General features: G+C 47.5%; 1 protein-coding gene across 1 annotated transcript in view; it reads left to right on the plus strand.

Moving 5' to 3' along the window:
* The window catches only part of LOC144681154 (dynein axonemal heavy chain 6-like), a gene marked incomplete at its 3' end in the record, with an annotated part of 934896 nt that overhangs the window by 59881 nt on the left and 858574 nt on the right, over positions 1–16441 (plus strand). The window contains exon 9 of the mRNA XM_078542881.1: positions 7957–8119. Within this exon, the coding sequence (XP_078399007.1) occupies positions 7957–8119 (163 nt within the window). The remainder of the gene's footprint in view (positions 1–7956; positions 8120–16441) is intronic.

Genomic DNA, 16441 nt, shown 5'->3' on the forward strand with positions numbered 1-16441 from the left:
TATCTATACTACAAGCAATATCCTCATAAAACTCCAACAAGTTTGTCAAACATGATTTCCCTTTCATAAATACATGTTGACTCTGCCGAATTTTACCATTCTTTTCTAAATGTCCAGTTATCACATCCTTTATAATAGATTCTAACATTTTCTCTATTACTGAAGTCAGGCTAACAGGTCTGTGGTTCTCTATTCTCCATCTTCCTCCCTTCTTAAATAGTAGGATTACATTTGTTACTTTCTAGTCAGCAGGAACCTTTCTAGAATCTATAGAATTTTGAAAGATAACCAACAATACATCCACTATCTCCCTAGCCAGCTCCTTCAACACTCTGGGATGAAGCTTATCTGATCCAGGGGATTTATCAACCTTCAATCCAGTTCACTTTTCAAATATTACCTCTTTACTAATACTAATACTAGTATTTTTGGGAGATTTTCTGTACCTTCTTTCTGAAGACAGATGCAAAGTAACTGTTTAGTTTCTCTGCCATTTCCCCATTCCCCACTATAAATTCTCCTGTCCCCACATGTAATGGACCCACATTTGTCCTAGCTAATCTTTTCCTTTTCACATACCAAAATAAGCTTTTACAGTCCACCTTTATGTTCCTCACTAGTTTGCATTCATCTTTTCTTTTCCCATTCTTAGTCAGTTTCTTGGTCCTCCTTTGGTGGGTTCTAAATTGCACCTAATCCTCAGGCATACCACTTTTCCTGGTATCCTTATAAGCCACTTCCTTTGATCTAATGCAATTTTTAACTTCTTTTGTTAACCACGATTGATGTACCTTTCCCTTTGATGTTTGTCACTTAGAGGAATGTATATCTGTTGTAGACCACATAGTATTTCTTTAAATGCTAGCCATTGCCTGTCTCCTGTCAAATCTTTTAGTGCATTTTCCCAATCCACCAGTCAATCTGTTCTTCATATCTTCATAATTTCCATTTTTCAGATCTAAGACCCTCGTTTCAGAATGAACTATATCACATTCAAACTTAATGCAAAATTCTCTCTTAGTACGATCACTATTTCCCAAAGGCTACTTTACAGCAAGGATATTAATTAGCCCTTTCTCATTACACAACACTAAATCCAAAATAGCCCGATCCCTTGTTGGCTCCATAAACATACTGCTCCAGAAACCCATCACTCCAGGAATTCCTCTTCCAGAGCATTAATGCTGATTTGGTTCATCCAGTCTATGTGTAAATGGAAGTTGGCCATTACTGCAGTACCACCCACATTACATGCATCTCTAATTTCCTGATTTATACTGTGCCTAACATTACCACTACAGTTTGGTGGCCTATAAATAACTCCTACCAATGTTTCTGCCCCTTGCTGTTTCTTAGTTCCACCCAAACTGATTCTACATCTCGATCCTTCGATCTAAGACCCTCTTTTACTAATGTACTGATCTCATCCCTTATTAAGAGTGCTATCCCACCTCCTTTTCATTTTTGCTTATCCCTCCTAAATGCCGAATGTCATTGGATATTCAGTTCCCAATTTTGGTCACCCTGTAGCCACATCTTCGTATTGGCAATTAAATCATACCTATTTACCTCAATTGTGCATTTAAATCATCAACCATTTTGCAAATGCTATGTGCAATCAGATAGAGTGCTTTTAATTCTGCTTTTTAAAAATTATTCACTATTCTGATCCCATTTAATGCTTGCCTATGCTTCGTCTGTCTTCTACTTTTGCTTTTTACTTTTCTACTTCCCTCAAATCTAATCTCCCTCTCAGGTTCCCGCCAATCTAGTTAAACCCCTCCCAAACAGCACTAGTGAATCTCCCTGCAAGGATATTAGTCCCCGTTCTGCTAAAATGCAGCCTGTCTATCCTTTACAGGTCCCGCCTGCTCCAGAACCAGTTGCAATGCTTCAGAAATCTGATGCCTTCCCTCCTACACCAGTTCTCCAGCCATGTGATCAATTGCTCATTTCTCCTATTTGTATGCTCACTAGTACTTGGGACTGGGAGTAATCCTAGGGTTACTGCATTAGAGGTCCTGCTTTTCAATCTCCTTCCTAGCTCCCTGAAATCAGCTTTCAGGACCTCATCCCTCTTCTTACCCATGTCATTAATACCAACCTGGACCATGACCTCTGACTATTCACCCTCCCCAAGAAGGATGTCCTGCAGCTACTCCATGACATCCTTGACCCTGGCACCAGGGAGGCAACATACTATCCTGGAGTCATGCCTAGGGCTACAGAAATGCTTGCCTGTTCCTCTAACTAACGCTATCACTACAGCTCTTCCCCTCTTCTTCCTCCCCTCCTGTACAGCGGAGCCACTTGTGGTGCCACTAGCTTGGCTCTGGTTGCATTCCTTTGAGGAACCAACATTCTCACCAGTATCCAAAATGGAAAACTGATTAGTGAGTGGGACCGCAGGGGATCCTGTACTACCTGCCTGGGTCTTCTGGACTGCCTGGTGGTCACCCGTTCCTTTTCTGCCTCCGTGCTTCTAACCTGTGGTGTGACCATTTCTTTGATTACGCTATCCATATAGCTCTCAGCCTCTGCTAGTGCCACAGTGACTCCAGCCACTGGTCATGCTCCAAAACCTGGAGCTCAAATTCTGCAGCTGGTGACACTTCTTGGACATGTGTTCATCTAGGTCATGGCTACAGGGTGACCAAGATTAGGAACTAAATATCCAAGGACATTCGGCATTTAGGAGGGATAGGCAAAAACTAAAAGGAGGTGGGGTAGCACTCTTAATAAGGGACAAGATCAGTGTCTCCAACTTCCCACATTCTGCAGGACACGCATTCCACATGACCAAGCTGTCTTGCCATGTCTTCACTTCAGTTATGTTAACTTTATTTTACTTTGGTTTACTTATATTAATTTTTCTTGCCTTAACTTAATAAATCTTACAATTATTGATAAACCTTACTAGTATTGATGAATCCAACTAATACTTAACACACTTTACGAGTTGCAATAAGCCTTAGTTAAAACACCCCTTTCCACCGTGCACTAATTTCCCTCTAGCTATAGCTGGTGTCCCTGCCTCTGTTTCTCCTCCCACTCATCCTGCTCCTGTTGCTGCTCATGCTTCTCCTTCTGCTCCTCCTGCTGCTCTTCCTGCTGCTCCTCGTGCCCCTGCTGCTTCTTCTGCTCCTGCTTATCTTCTTGCTTCTGCTGCTGGTGCTGGTGCTCCTGCTGTAGCTGGTGTTCCTACTGCTGCTGTTCTTCCTGCTCCTCCTACTCCTGCTCCTCCTGCTTCTCCTCCTGCTGCTCCTACTCCTGCTCCTCCTGCTGCTCCTACTCCTGCTGCTCCTACTCCTGCTGCTCCTGCTGTTCCTCATGATGCTCCTCCTGCTCCTCCTACTGCTCCTGCTCCTTCTGCTCCTGCTCCTTTTGCTTCAGCTCCTCCTGCTGCTTCGCCATCTCCTGCTGCTGCTTCACCTGCTCCTGCTCTTCTGGCTTCAGCTCATCCTACTGACTCCTTCTGCCTGTCCTGCTGCTGCTTCCACTCCTCCTGCTCCTGGTGCTTCTCCTGATACTGCTTCTGCTGCTCTTTCCTGCTCCTCCTGCTGCTGCTCCTCCCACTCCTCCTGCTCCTGCTCCGGTTCTTCCTGCTGTTCCTGCTCTTCCTGCTGCTCCTGCTCCTGCTTCTACTCCTCCTGCTCCTGTCCCAATTGCCCCTGCTGCTCCTGTCCCTGTTCCCCCTGCTGCTCCTGCTCCTGCTTCAGCTCCTCCTGCTGCTCCTCCTGCCTCTCCTGCTCCTGCTTCAGCTCCACCTGCTGCTCCTTCTGCCTCTCCTGCTCCTGCTTCAGCTCCTCCTGCTGCTCCTCCTGCCTCTCCTGCTCCTGCTTCAGCTCCTCCTGCTGCTCCTCCTGCCTCTCCTGCTCCTGCTTCAGCTCCTCCTGCCTCTCCTGCTGCTGCTTCAGCTCTTCCTGCTGCTCCTTCTGCTTCAGCTCCTCCTGCTGCTCCTCCTGCTTCAGCTCCTCCTGCTGCTCCTCCTGCTGCTGCTCCTCCTGCTTCAGCTCCTCCTGCTGCTCCTCCTGCTTCAGCTCCTCCTGCTGCTCCTCCTGCTTCAGCTCCTCCTGCTGCTCCTCCTGCTTCAGCTCCTCTTGCTGCTCCTCCTGCCTCTCCTGCTGCTGCTTCAGCTCTTCCTGCTGCTCCTTCTGCTTCAGCTCCTCCTGCTTCAGCTCCTCCTGCTGCTCCTCCTGCTTCAGCTCCTCCTGCTGCTCCTCCTGCTTCAGCTCCTCCTGCTGCTCCTCCTGCTTCAGCTCCTCTTGCTGCTCCTCCTGCTGCTCCTGCTCCTTCTGCTGCTCCTCCTGCCTCTCCTGCTGCTGCTTCAGCTCTTCCTGCTGCTCCTTCTGCTTCAGCTCCTCCTGCTTCTCCTCCTGCTTCAGCTCCTCCTGCTGCTCCTCCTGCTTCAGCTCCTCCTGCTGCTCCTCCTGCCTCCTGCTGCTGCTTCAGCTCTTCCTGCTGCTCCTTCTGCTTCAGCTCCTCCTGCTGTTCCTCCTGCTTCAGCTCCTCCTGCTGCTCCTCCTGCTTCAGCTCCTCCTGCTGCTCCTCCTGCTTCAGCTCCTCCTGCTGCTTCTCCTGCTTCAGCTCCTCCTGCTGCTCCTCCTGCTTCAGCTCCTCCTGCTGCTCCTCCTGTTTCAGCTCCTCCTGCTGCTCCTTCTGCTTCAGCTCCTCCTGCTGCTCCTCCTGCTGCTCCTGCTACTTCTGCTGCTCCTCCTGCTTCAGCTCCTCCTGCTGCTCCTCCTGCCTCTCCTGCTGCTGCTTCAGCTCTTCCTGCTGCTCCTTCTGCTTCAGCTCCTCCTGCTGCTCCTTCTGCTTCAGCTCCTCCTGCTGCTCCTCCTGCTTCAGCTCCTCCTGCTGCTCCTCCTGCTTCAGCTCCTCCTGCTGCTCCTCCTGCTTCAGCTCCTCCTGCTGCTCCTCCTGCTTCAGCTCCTCCTGCTGCTCCTCCTGCTTCAGCTCCTCCTGCTGCTCCTCCTGCTTCAGCTCCTCCTGCTGCTCCTCCTGCCTCTCCTGCTGCTGCTTCAGCTCTTCCTGCTGCTCCTTCTGCTTCAGCTCCTCCTGCTGCTCCTCCTGCCTCTCCTGCTCCTGCTTCAGCTCCTCCTGCTGCTCCTCCTGCCTCTCCTGCTCCTGCTTCAGCTCCTCCTGCTGCTCCTCCTGCTTCAGCTCCTCCTGCTGCTCCTCCTGCCTCTCCTGCTGCTGCTTCCACTCCTCCTGCTCCTGGTGCTGCTCTTTCCTGCTCCTCCTGCTGCTCCTCCTGCCTCTCCTGCTCCTGCTTCAGCTCCTCCTGCTGCTCCTCCTGCTTCAGCTCCTCCTGCAGCTCCTCCTGCTTCAGCTCCTCCTGCTGCTCCTTCTGCCTCTCCTGCTGCTGCTTCCACTCCTCCTGCTGCTCCTCCTGCCTCTCCTGCTCCTGCTTCAGCTCCTCCTGCTGCTCCTCCTGCTTCAGCTCCTCCTGCTGCTCCTCCTGCCTCTCCTGCTCCTGCTTCAGCTCCTCCTGCTGCTCCTCCTGCCTCTCCTGCTCCTGCTTCAGCTCTTCCTGCTGCTCCTCCTGCTTCAGCTCCTCCTGCTGCTGCTCCCACTCCTCCCGCTGCCCCTGCTACTGCTCTTTCTGCTGCTGCTGTTCCTCTTACTGCTGCTGCTGCTCCCATTCCTTCTGCTCCCCCAGTTCCTAGTCCTCCTACTGCTCCTGCTCCTGCTGCTCCTCATCCTGCTGCTGCTCTTCCTGCTCCTGCTCCTCCTGCTGCTCATCCAGTTCCTCCAGCTGCTCCTCCTCCTGCACTTTCTCCTCCTGCTGCTCCTACTACTCCTGCTCCTCCTGCTGTTCCTGTTGCTTCTCCCTCTTGTTCTGCCTGGCCTGCAGCTCCAGGTCCTCTTGCTAGTTCTGCTCCTGCTGTTGCTTCTGCTCTTGCTTCTTCTGCTGCTCCTCCTGCTGCTCCTGTTCCTTCTGCTGCTCCTCCTGCTGCTCCTGCTGCTCCTCTAGTTGTTTCTGTTCCTCCTGCTGCTGCTCCTCCTCCTGCTGCCTCTGCTGCTCCTCCTGCTGCTCCTCCTGCTGCTCCTGCTCCTTCTGCTGCTCCTCCTGCTGCTCCTCCTGCTGCTCCTGCTCCTCCTGCTCCTCCTCCTGCTGCTCCTGCTCCTCCTGCTGCTCCTCCTGCTGCTCCTGCTCCTCCTGCTGCTCCTCCTGCTGCTCCTGCTCCTTCTGCTGCTCCTCCTGCTGCTCCTGCTCCTCCTGCTGCTCCTCCTGCTGCTCCTGCTCCTTCTGCTGCTCCTCCTGCTGCTCCTGCTCCTTCTGCTGCTCCTCCTGCTGCTCCTGCTCCTCCTGTTGCTACTCCTGCTGCTCCTGCTACTTCTGCTGCTCCTCCTGCTCCTCCTCCTGCTGCTCCTGCTGCTCCTCTAGTTGTTTCTGTTCCTCCTGCTGCTGCTCCTCCTCCTGCTGCCCCTGCTGCTCCTCCTGCTCCTCGACCTGCTCCTCCTGCTTCTCCAGCTCCTCCCGCTGCTCTCTGCTCCTCCCCTGACTGCTCCACACCTGGTCCTCCTGCTGCTCCTGCTCTTGCTGCTCCTGCTGCTGCTTCTGCTCTTGTTGCTCCTGCTGCTCCTCCTGCTGTTCCAGCACCTGCTGTCCTGCTTCTGCTGCTGCTTCTTATGCTCCTCCTGCTCCTGCTTCTGCACCTACTGCTCCTGTTCCTGCTGCTCCTGTTCCTGTTGCTCCTGCTCCTGCACATGCTCCTGCACCTCCCCCTGCTCCTGCACATGCTCCTGCACCTCTTCCTACTCCTGATGCGACTCCTGCTCCTGCACCTCCTGCTGAAGCTCCTGGTCCTCCTGCTGCTGCAGGTGCTGTAGTTCCTGCACCTTCTCCTGTTCCTGCTGCTCCTGCAACTCCAGCTCCTGCTGCTGCTCCTTCTCATGTTCCTGCTCCTGCTGCTTCTCCAGCTCCTCCTGAACCTGATCCTCCTGCTGCTCCTCTCCCTGTTGCTCCTGAACCTGCTCCTGCTCGTCCTGCTGCTCCTCTGCTCCTCCCCCTGCTGCTCCTGAACCTGCCCCTGCTCCTCCTGCTTCTCCTGTTCCTGCTGCTCCTCCTGCAGTTCCAGCACCTGCTGTCCTGCTTCTTCTGCTGCTTCTGTTGCTCCTCCTGCTCCTGTACCTGCTGCTCCTGCTCCTCCTGCTGGTGCTCCTGCACCTCCTGCTGCTCCTGCAGATGCTCCCACTCCTCCTGCTACTGCTGGTGCTGCTGCACCTGCACCTTCTCCTGTCCCTGCTGCTCCTGCACCTCCAGCACCTGCTCCTGCTCTTTCTCCTGCTCCTACTGCTGCTCCTAATGCTGCTCCTGCTCCTGCTGCTGATCCTGGTCCTGCTCCTGCTTCTCCTGCCCCTGCTCCTGCTCCTGCTGCTGCTCCTGCTCCTGCTGTTGATCCTGGTTCTGCTCCTGCTGTTGATCCTGCTCCTGTTCCTGGTTCTCCTGCCCCTGCTCCTGCTTCAGCTCCAGCTCCTGCTCCTGGTCCTGCTCCTGCTGCTGCTCCTGCTCCTGCTGTTGATCCTGGTTCTGCTCCTGCTGTTGATCCTGCTCCTGTTCCTGGTTCTCCTGCCCCTGCTCCTACTTCAGCTCCAGCTCCTGCTCCTGGTCCTGCTCCTGCTGCTGCTCCCGCTGCTCCTGGTCTTCCTTCTGCTCCTGGTCCTCCTGCTCCTGCATCTGCTCCTGCTCCTGTTACTGCTGCTCCTGCACCTCCAGCTGCTTCTGTTGCTGCTCCATCTGCCCCTAGTCACCATTGTCCTTATCCAAGGTCCAAACTTGCAACCATGCAGATCTTAGCGGTCAGAGCTCCAATGTGCAGATCAGATATACAGCCTCCTAATTTAACGCTATAACATCCAATATGGATTCACTGGATTTATACTTGAAATCTTGTTCCTGGCAGTGCTGAGCCATTTTTAAAAAAATCATTGCTCCCATTCTCCTTTCAGCATGCTCCCGCACCACACAAGGGTCTACCTGGACAAACGCCTGCGTATCATGCAGCTTGATTCAGAGGCTGCTACTGAAGACCTTAGCAGGCTCCAGAGCTCAGACACCAATGAAAGCCAGCCTAAGAAGCCCACCAATGATACTGGAATAGGTGTAGACCAGGTAAGGAAAATGCATGAGGGGAGAGAAACCTGCTTAAGAGTGTGGTTCTTTGACCGTACGAGTTGTCTTCTCAGGATACAGTTCATTATTTGAAGCAGGTTCTGACTAGGACAGAGCAGACTAGAACAAGTGAAACAGATTTTACTTTATGTTCTCAGAGAATAGCAGAGGTTATAAAGTACTTTCTTTCATATTTTTGATAAATGCGATCTCCCAATGTGAGTTATTGCTTCCCTTGGGGGATCCTCCCTAGGGTGCAATTCATTGCAGATAAATTATGATTGGAACTGTCATGTCTTATTGTGTTTGGCCATTACAGGAGACTAGAGACACCCATCGCAAAAAGGACATTGTTCCCACAGTTCCAACCGTGTGATATTACCCAGGCCTCCACTAGAAATCTTTCTATTTTTACCTTGATTTTCATGGAGTTGTACAAAGACAAAATGGATTTCCCTTGCATTCTCTGAGTTGGATTGTGTCTGATATTACCAGCCTGAATTCCTGTCACTGGAAGTGGGTTGTTGTGTATTGCACTAAGACTAACACATGCCTAACTACTGTTATGATCACAGCTGATGTTACTACTGGACAATCCAAATCCTGGGGCGGAACCCGGCTTGATAGATCCTAACTTGTAATTTGGTTTAGATACATGAGGAGTGGCTACTGAACAGAGTCACAGAAGTAAGCTGATGAACTTTTAACAAAAGAATAAAACATTTATTAAACAAGGAAAGATTAACTGTATTACTTCTTTACCCACAACTGTACCTTTACAGATATAGACAGATTCGTAAGGGTTACAAAAGCTATCTTATACTCTAATGTTCACAGCAAGTACACAGTCCATGTAAACCAATAGGCAACTTGTGATCAGGCACACCACACTCTGAAACCAAGTGACAGATTCCACCCCAAACAGACGCTATGGATCTCTCCTCAACTCCCCCCAGACGATGTGTGAGTCAACCAGTCTCACTAAACTCCGTCTTTCCAATCTTCACTCTTGAAGAACTTGCTTTAGAATCTTCTCCCAAATGATGCTTTCTCTCAGATGCCTTCCACAATGGTCCACCTCCAGGGTTTTGAACACTCCTTCCGATGTTCCTCTTCCTTGGATCGCCAAGTGCATTCAAACTTCCTTCCACGCACTGTCTCTCAAATGCTCAGCCGTGTCAACAGAACACCACTGCTTCGCATGCTCATAGTAAAGAGCTACGGACCTTCAGTTGTCCCCTTGGACCTTCATCTCTGCTCCTTACTTTCACTTCCACAGAACAGGACCTTTCTCAGATTCCTGTCCTTGTCCTTTGACTAGACTGTCCTCTTGGGACCTTTCCTGTTCCACTCCCCTGGATTTGGGAACTTTATCCTGTAGTTTCTGGAACCTGTTTCTGCATTTCCTTCTCCTGTCCACCTTCCCCTGGCAGCTGGCTTCAACTTCAGTTTGGGACTTGCTATCAGTCCCTCTGCTGTCCAGCCTCTCTAGAATCCTGGCTTCAACACCAGTTTTAGGTTGGGACTTGCTATCTGTCCCTCCTATACTGCAACTGCTTTCAACTGAACTGAAACTACCCTTCTATCTCTGTGGGGCCTCCTGTTGCTAGGCAACAGCAGTTTTTTTCTAATCTTGTTTTAACTTTCCTGAACCTTTCTGACTTAGAAATATATCACCGTTCCTTCACTGTCGCTGGGTCAAAATCCTGGGACTCCCTTCCTAACAGTACTGTGGGTGTACCTACACCACATGGACTGCAGCGGTTCAAGAAGGCAGCTCACCACCACCTTCTCAAGGGCAACTAGGGATGGACAATATATGCTGGCCCAGCTAGCGAAGCCCACATCCCATGAATGAATATAAAAAAACCTCACTAAACCCTACCCTTAAAAACACAGCTCTTCACTTCAAGGGTCATAAAACCCATTAGAAATGCAGGTATACAAACAGAACTTTAGACCTGCTGCCTCCACCCAAAAATGAAACGAGATCCCAGGTTTCACCTTTTTAACCAACAAATAGAAAACTATACATTAAACTTAAGCTTAAAGATATACCTTATTCCTGATACTCATTTAACTTACTTAAATTATCTCTATTTCCTAACACCTTTGCCTTGAAAGAAAGAAAGCTATACAACAGTGAAGGTTTGTTTACAATGGCCTTACTTCCACCTCACACAAACTTACATCATCAACTTCTAACAATAGCCTATTACCGACCAAACAGAAAACACTTTCACCTTGTTTCACAACGACACATTTTATATCGTATAATTACAAAAATGTACTTTAGCAAAGTCAATAAATGTAACAGGATTAGTAGAATTTGTACATCATAGCATTATCATAACTCAACTCTTAGGTTTCTTTTCCTCTTATTCCCAATCTTTAACTCAACAAAGAATCTTTCATTTAAGTCTACAGCCCAATTACCCTTTTAATTAACTGTAGGCGTAATTCCATCCTCAAGCTCCTTTTTCCAAACTGGAATGTGGTAAATTCTCATTTCGATTTAGCAAAGTCAAAACGGCATTTTTGTGAGTTACCATCTCATTTATTCTCTGGTCAAAATCTCTTTTTGCCATTTCAAGGATGTTATTGAGATTTTTTTATGTTCACACTAAAGGGCTTTGTATTGCTGCTTGGTTTGATCTTTGAATTTTTTATGATCTTTTTGTTTCTCCCAATCCCATTTTAAACGGATCTGTTCCACTTCTCTTTGAGCAGCATCAGTTATTTTCTCCCTGTGGAGTTTCAAAGTTTGTTCCAACTGTTCAACTCTTTTGCATAATCCACAAACTATATCATGCCTCTCCTCTATAGGTTTTGATTGGTCTTTTGCAAACTGTCCATTTGCCTGGATTCCAACTGCTCTATCTTGTGTATGAGCACCGGTAATCACTTGTAAATCAGTATCTCTGGTCATTGACCTAGAAAGGTCAAGAAAAAATACATTTTAATCCCACCTTCCAGCACCTAGTCCGCAGCCTTGCAGGTTACAGCACTTTAGGTGCAGATCCATGTGCCTTTTAAATGAGTTGAGGGTTTCTGCCTCCACCACCAAACCATATAGTGAATTCCAAACACCCACCACCCTCTGGGTGACAAAGTTTTTCCTCATGTCCTCTCTAATCTCCTACCAATCAGCTTAAATCTGTGCCCCCTGGTAATTGGCCTCTGCTGGTGGAAACAGGATATCCCTGTCTAGTCTATCTAATTCCCTCATAATCTTGTACTCCTCAATCAGGTCACCCTTCGGCCTCCTCAGATCCAAGGAAAACAACCCCAGCGTTTCCAATCTTTCTTCATAGCTTCAATTTTCGAGCCCTGGCAACATTCTTGTAAAACTCCTCTCTGCACTCTCCATCACAATTATATCCTTCCTGTAATATGGCGATCAGAACTATACACAAATTTCCAGCTGTGACTTAACCAGCATTTTATACAGTTCCATCATTACACCCCTGCTTTTGTATTCTATACCTCGTCCAGTGAAGCATTCCATATGCATTTTTTGCCACCTTACCCACCTGTCCTGACACCTTCAGGGACCTGTGGACATGTACAACAAGGTTTCTCACTTCCTCTACCCCTCCCAATATCATCCCATTTATTATGTATTTCTGAACTTTGTTTGCCCTCCCTAAATGCATTACCTCACACTTCTCTGGATTGAATTCCATCTACCACCTTACCGCCCACTCAACCAAGTCATTGATATCATTTTGGAGACAACAGCTATCCTTTTCACTATTAACTACACGGCCAATTTTTGTGTCATCTGCAAATTTCCCAATCATGCCACCCACATTTAAGTCCAAATCATTAGTATAATTAATCACAGACTGCTTCAGTATCTGAATGGCGCTGAACATTGTGCAATCATCAGCGAACATCCATACTTGTGATTTTATGATGGAGGGAAGGTCATTGATGAAGCAGCTGAAGATGGTTGGGCCTAGGACATTACCCTGAGGAACTCCTGCAGTGATGTCCTGTAATTGAGATGATTGACCTCCAGCAACCATAATCATCTTCCTTTGTGCTAGGTATGACTCCAACTAGTGGAGAGTTTTCCCCCTGATTCCTATTGATCCCAGTTTTGCTGGGGCTCCTTGATGCCACACTTGGTCAAATACTGCCTTGATGTCAAGGGCAGTCACTCTCCCTTTACCTGTTAAGTTCAGCTCTTTTGACCCTGTTTGAACTAAGGCTGTAATGAGGCCAGGAGCTGAGTGGCCCTAGTGGAACCCAAATTGAGTGTCAGTGAGCAAGTTATTGCTAAGCAAGTGCTTCTTGGTAGTACTGTTGACGATCCCTTCCATTACTTTGCTGGTGATTGAGAGTAGACTGATCAGGTGGTAATTTGGATTGGATTTGTCCTGCTCTTTCTGGACATGACATAGTGGGCAATTTTCCACATTGCCAAGTAGATGCCAGTGTTGTAGCTGCACTGGAACAGCATGGCTAAGGGTGTAGCTATTTCTGGAGCATAAGTCTTGAATACTATTGTTGGAATATTGTTAGGGCCAATAGCCTTTGCAGAATCCAGTGTCTTCAGCCGTTTCTTGATATCATGTGGAATGAATTGAATTGGCTGAAGAGTGGCATCTATGATTTTATAAAAATCATGAATGGGATGTGGGCATCGCTGGCCAGGCCAGCATTTATTGCCCATCCTCAATTGCCCTTGAGAAGATAGTGATCAGCTACCTTCTTGAACCGCTGCAGTCCATGTGGTGTAGTTAAACCCACAGTGCTATTGGGGAGGGAGTTCCAGGATTTTGACCCAGCGACAGTGAAGGAACGGTAATAGATTTCCAAGTCAGGATTGTGTATGGCTTGGAGGGGAACTTCCAGGTGGTGTATTCCCATGCATCTGATGCCCTTGTCCTTCTCAATGGTAGCGGTCATTTGTTTGGAAGGTGCGGTCTAATTGTTTATGAGCAAGACAGTCATTTCCCTGGCAAGACGTATTGCGAGACAGGGAGTGTTGCACTATTGGAGGTGCTGTCTTTCAGATAAGAGATTAAACCAAAGGACCTGTCTGCCCTCTCAGGTGGGCGTAAAAGATCCCGTGGCAATTATCCAAAGAAGAGCAGGGGAGTTCTACTACCTTAAATTCGCCCAGCGGTCAGGGACAGGAGGGTGTGACTATGAGTGAGGCAGGTAGAGGGATCCAGGAAGTAGCAATGCAGGAGCCTCAGCCCTTGCCCTTATCCAACAGGTTCGAGATTCTTGCTCCCTGTGTGGACAAGAGCGGGGGCTGTAGGGAGGACGAGCAAACTGACCATAGTACCGTGGTATAGGGAGCCATTCAAGTGGGGGGGAGAAAAGAGAAATGTAGTTATAATCGGGGATAGTATAGTTAGGGGAATAGATACTGTTCTCTGTAGCCAGGATCGAGAGTCCCGAAGGCTGTGTTGCCTACCTGGTGCCAAGGTTAAGGATATCTCATCTGGGCTGCAGAGGAACTTGGAGTGGGAAGGGAAAGATCCAGTTGTCGTGGTCCACATAGGTACCAACGATATAGGTAGAATGAGGAAAGAGGTTCTGCTGAGGGAATATGAGCAGCTAGGGGCTAAATTAAAAAGCAGAATCAAAAAGGTAATAATCTCCAGATTACTACCTGAGCCACGAGCTAATTGGCACAGGGTCAATAAGACTAAAGAGGTAAATGCGTGGCTCAAAGATTGGTGTGGGAGAAGTGGGTTCAAAATAATGGGATATTAGCTCCAGTACTAGGGAAAGAGGGAGCTATTCCGTTCGGACGGGCTCCACTTGAATCATGCTGGGACCAGTGTCCTGGAGAATCGCATAACTAGGGTTGTAGATAGGGCTTTAAACTAAATTTCGGGGGGGAGGGTTCAGTTGCATGGAAATATAGAAAATCAAAGTTTAAGGAGAGGGTAAGAGTGCAGATTAGTGACGAGGCTGATTGTTACCAAAAAGTGAAAAGAAGGGACAGTGTGTGAACACCATATTGCACCAAAGAATCATATAAGAGTAGGAAAAATCGAAAATAGGGAAACTTAAAGGCTTTGTATCTGAATGCGCGTAGCATTCAGAATAAAACTATTGAATTAGCAGCGCAAATAGAGATAAATAGGTATGATTTGGTAGCGATTACTGAGATGTGGTTACAGGGAGAACAGGTTTAGGAGTTAAATATCCAAGGTTACACAGTGTTTCAGAAGGATAGGCAGGAAGGAAAAGGAGGTGATGTAGCTTTGTTAGGAAAGAAAGAGATCAGTGGTATAGTGAGGAATGATATAGGCAATGGAGAGCAAGACGTAGAGTCAGTCTGGGTAGAAATAAGAAGTAGCAAGGGAAAGAAGTCCCTGGTGGGAGTAATCTATAGGTCCCCAAACAGTAGTTCAGCAGTAGGACACAGTATAAACCAGGAAATACTGGGAGCATGTAAGAAAGGCACGGAAATAATCATGGGTGATTTTAATAAGCATATAGACTGGACTAATCAAATTGGAAAGGGTAGCCTCGAGGCAGAGTTCATAGAATGTATTAGAGATTGTTTCTTGGAGCAAAATGTTGTGGAACCAACCAGGGAGCAGGCTATTCTGGATTTGGTTTTGTGTAATGAGGGATTAATTAATGATCTCATAGTAAAGGATCCTCTAGGGAAGAGTGATCATAACACGATAGAATTTCAAGTTCAGTTTGAGAGCGAGAAACTTGAGTCCCGCACTAGTGTTCTGGAGTTAAACAAAGGTAACTACATAGGCAAGAGGGCAGATTTGGCCCTAGTGGACTGGGCAGGAAGACTACAAGGTAGGACAGTTGATGAACAGTGGCAGATATTTAAGGAGATATTCAATTCCTCCCAAATAAAACATATTCCAAAGAGGAAGAAAGATGGTAAGAGGGGGGAAAAACATCCATGGCTAAGCAAGGAAGTTAAAGATAACATAGAGGCAAAAACTAAGGCATACCAAATTGCAAAGGTCAGTGGCAGGCTGGAAGGTTGGGAAACTTTTAAAGATCAACAAAGGGTTACTAAAAAAATAATAAAAAGAGCAAAGGTAAATTATGAAAGAAAACTAGTGCAAAATGTAAAAACTGATAGCAAAAGCTTCAACAAGTATATAAAAGGAAAGAGAGTAGCTAAAGTGAATGTTGGTCCCTTGGAGGATGAGACTGGGGAGTTAATAGTGGAGAACGCAGAAATGGCAGAGACGCTTAATCAATATTTTGCCTCAGTTTTCACGGTGGAGGGCACTAGTACCACCCCAGTAGTAACAGGGAGTGCAGAGGGAATAGAGAAGAAGGAACTTAGAACAATCACCATCACTAGAGAAAAGGTACTGAGCAAACTATTGGGATTAAAGGGTGACAAGTCCCCAGGTCCTGATGGCCTACATCCCAGGGTCTTAAAGGAAGTGGCAGCGGAGATAGTGGATGCATTGGCTATAATATTCCAAAATTCCCTGGATTCTGGAAAGGTTCCAGTGGATTGGAAAAATGCTAATATTTAAAAAGGGTGGGGGAGGCAGAAAGTAGGAAACTATAGACCAGTTAGTTTAACGTATGTTGTTGGGAAATTGTTGGAATCCATTATTAAAGAAATAGTAATGGGGCATTTGGAAAGTCAAAATGCAATCCATCAGAGTCAGCATAGTTTTATGAAGAGTAAATTGTGTTTGACTAATTTGCTAGAGTTCTTTGAAGATGTGACAAGCAAAGTGGATAATGGGGATCCTGTAGATGTAGTATATCTGGACTTCCAGAAGGCCTTTGATAAGGTGCCGCACAAAAGATTAATACACAAGATAAGATCACACGGAGTTAGGAGTAATATATTAGCTTGGATAGAGGATTGGCTAACCAACAGAAAGCAGAGAGTCGGGATAAATGGGTCTTTTTCTGGATGGCAAGCTGTAACTAGTGGGGTGCCACAGAGTTCTGTCCTTGGGCCCCAACTATTTACAATCTATATTAATGACTCGGATTCAGGGATAGAAGGTACTATAGCTAAATTTGCAGGTGACACAAAAATAGGGTGAATGAAGAAATAAGAAATTTACAAATGGATATGGACAGGTTAGGTGAATGGGCCAAAATTTGGCAGATGGAGTTTAACGTGGATAAGTGTGAGGTTATCCATTTTGGTCGGAAGAATAAAATGGCTACTTATTATTTAAATGGAGAGAAACTTCAGAATGCTTCAGTGCTGAGAGATCTGGGTGTCCTCGTGTAGGAATAGCTGAAAGCTAGTAAGCAGGTACAGTAGGTAGTAAGGAAGACAACTGGAATTTTGGCATTTATTGCTAAAGGAATAGAATATAAAAATAGGGAAGTGTT

This window comes from Cetorhinus maximus, chromosome 5 (genome assembly GCF_964194155.1).
Source record: "Cetorhinus maximus chromosome 5, sCetMax3.hap1.1, whole genome shotgun sequence".
Classification (NCBI taxonomy): Eukaryota; Metazoa; Chordata; class Chondrichthyes; order Lamniformes; family Cetorhinidae; genus Cetorhinus; species Cetorhinus maximus.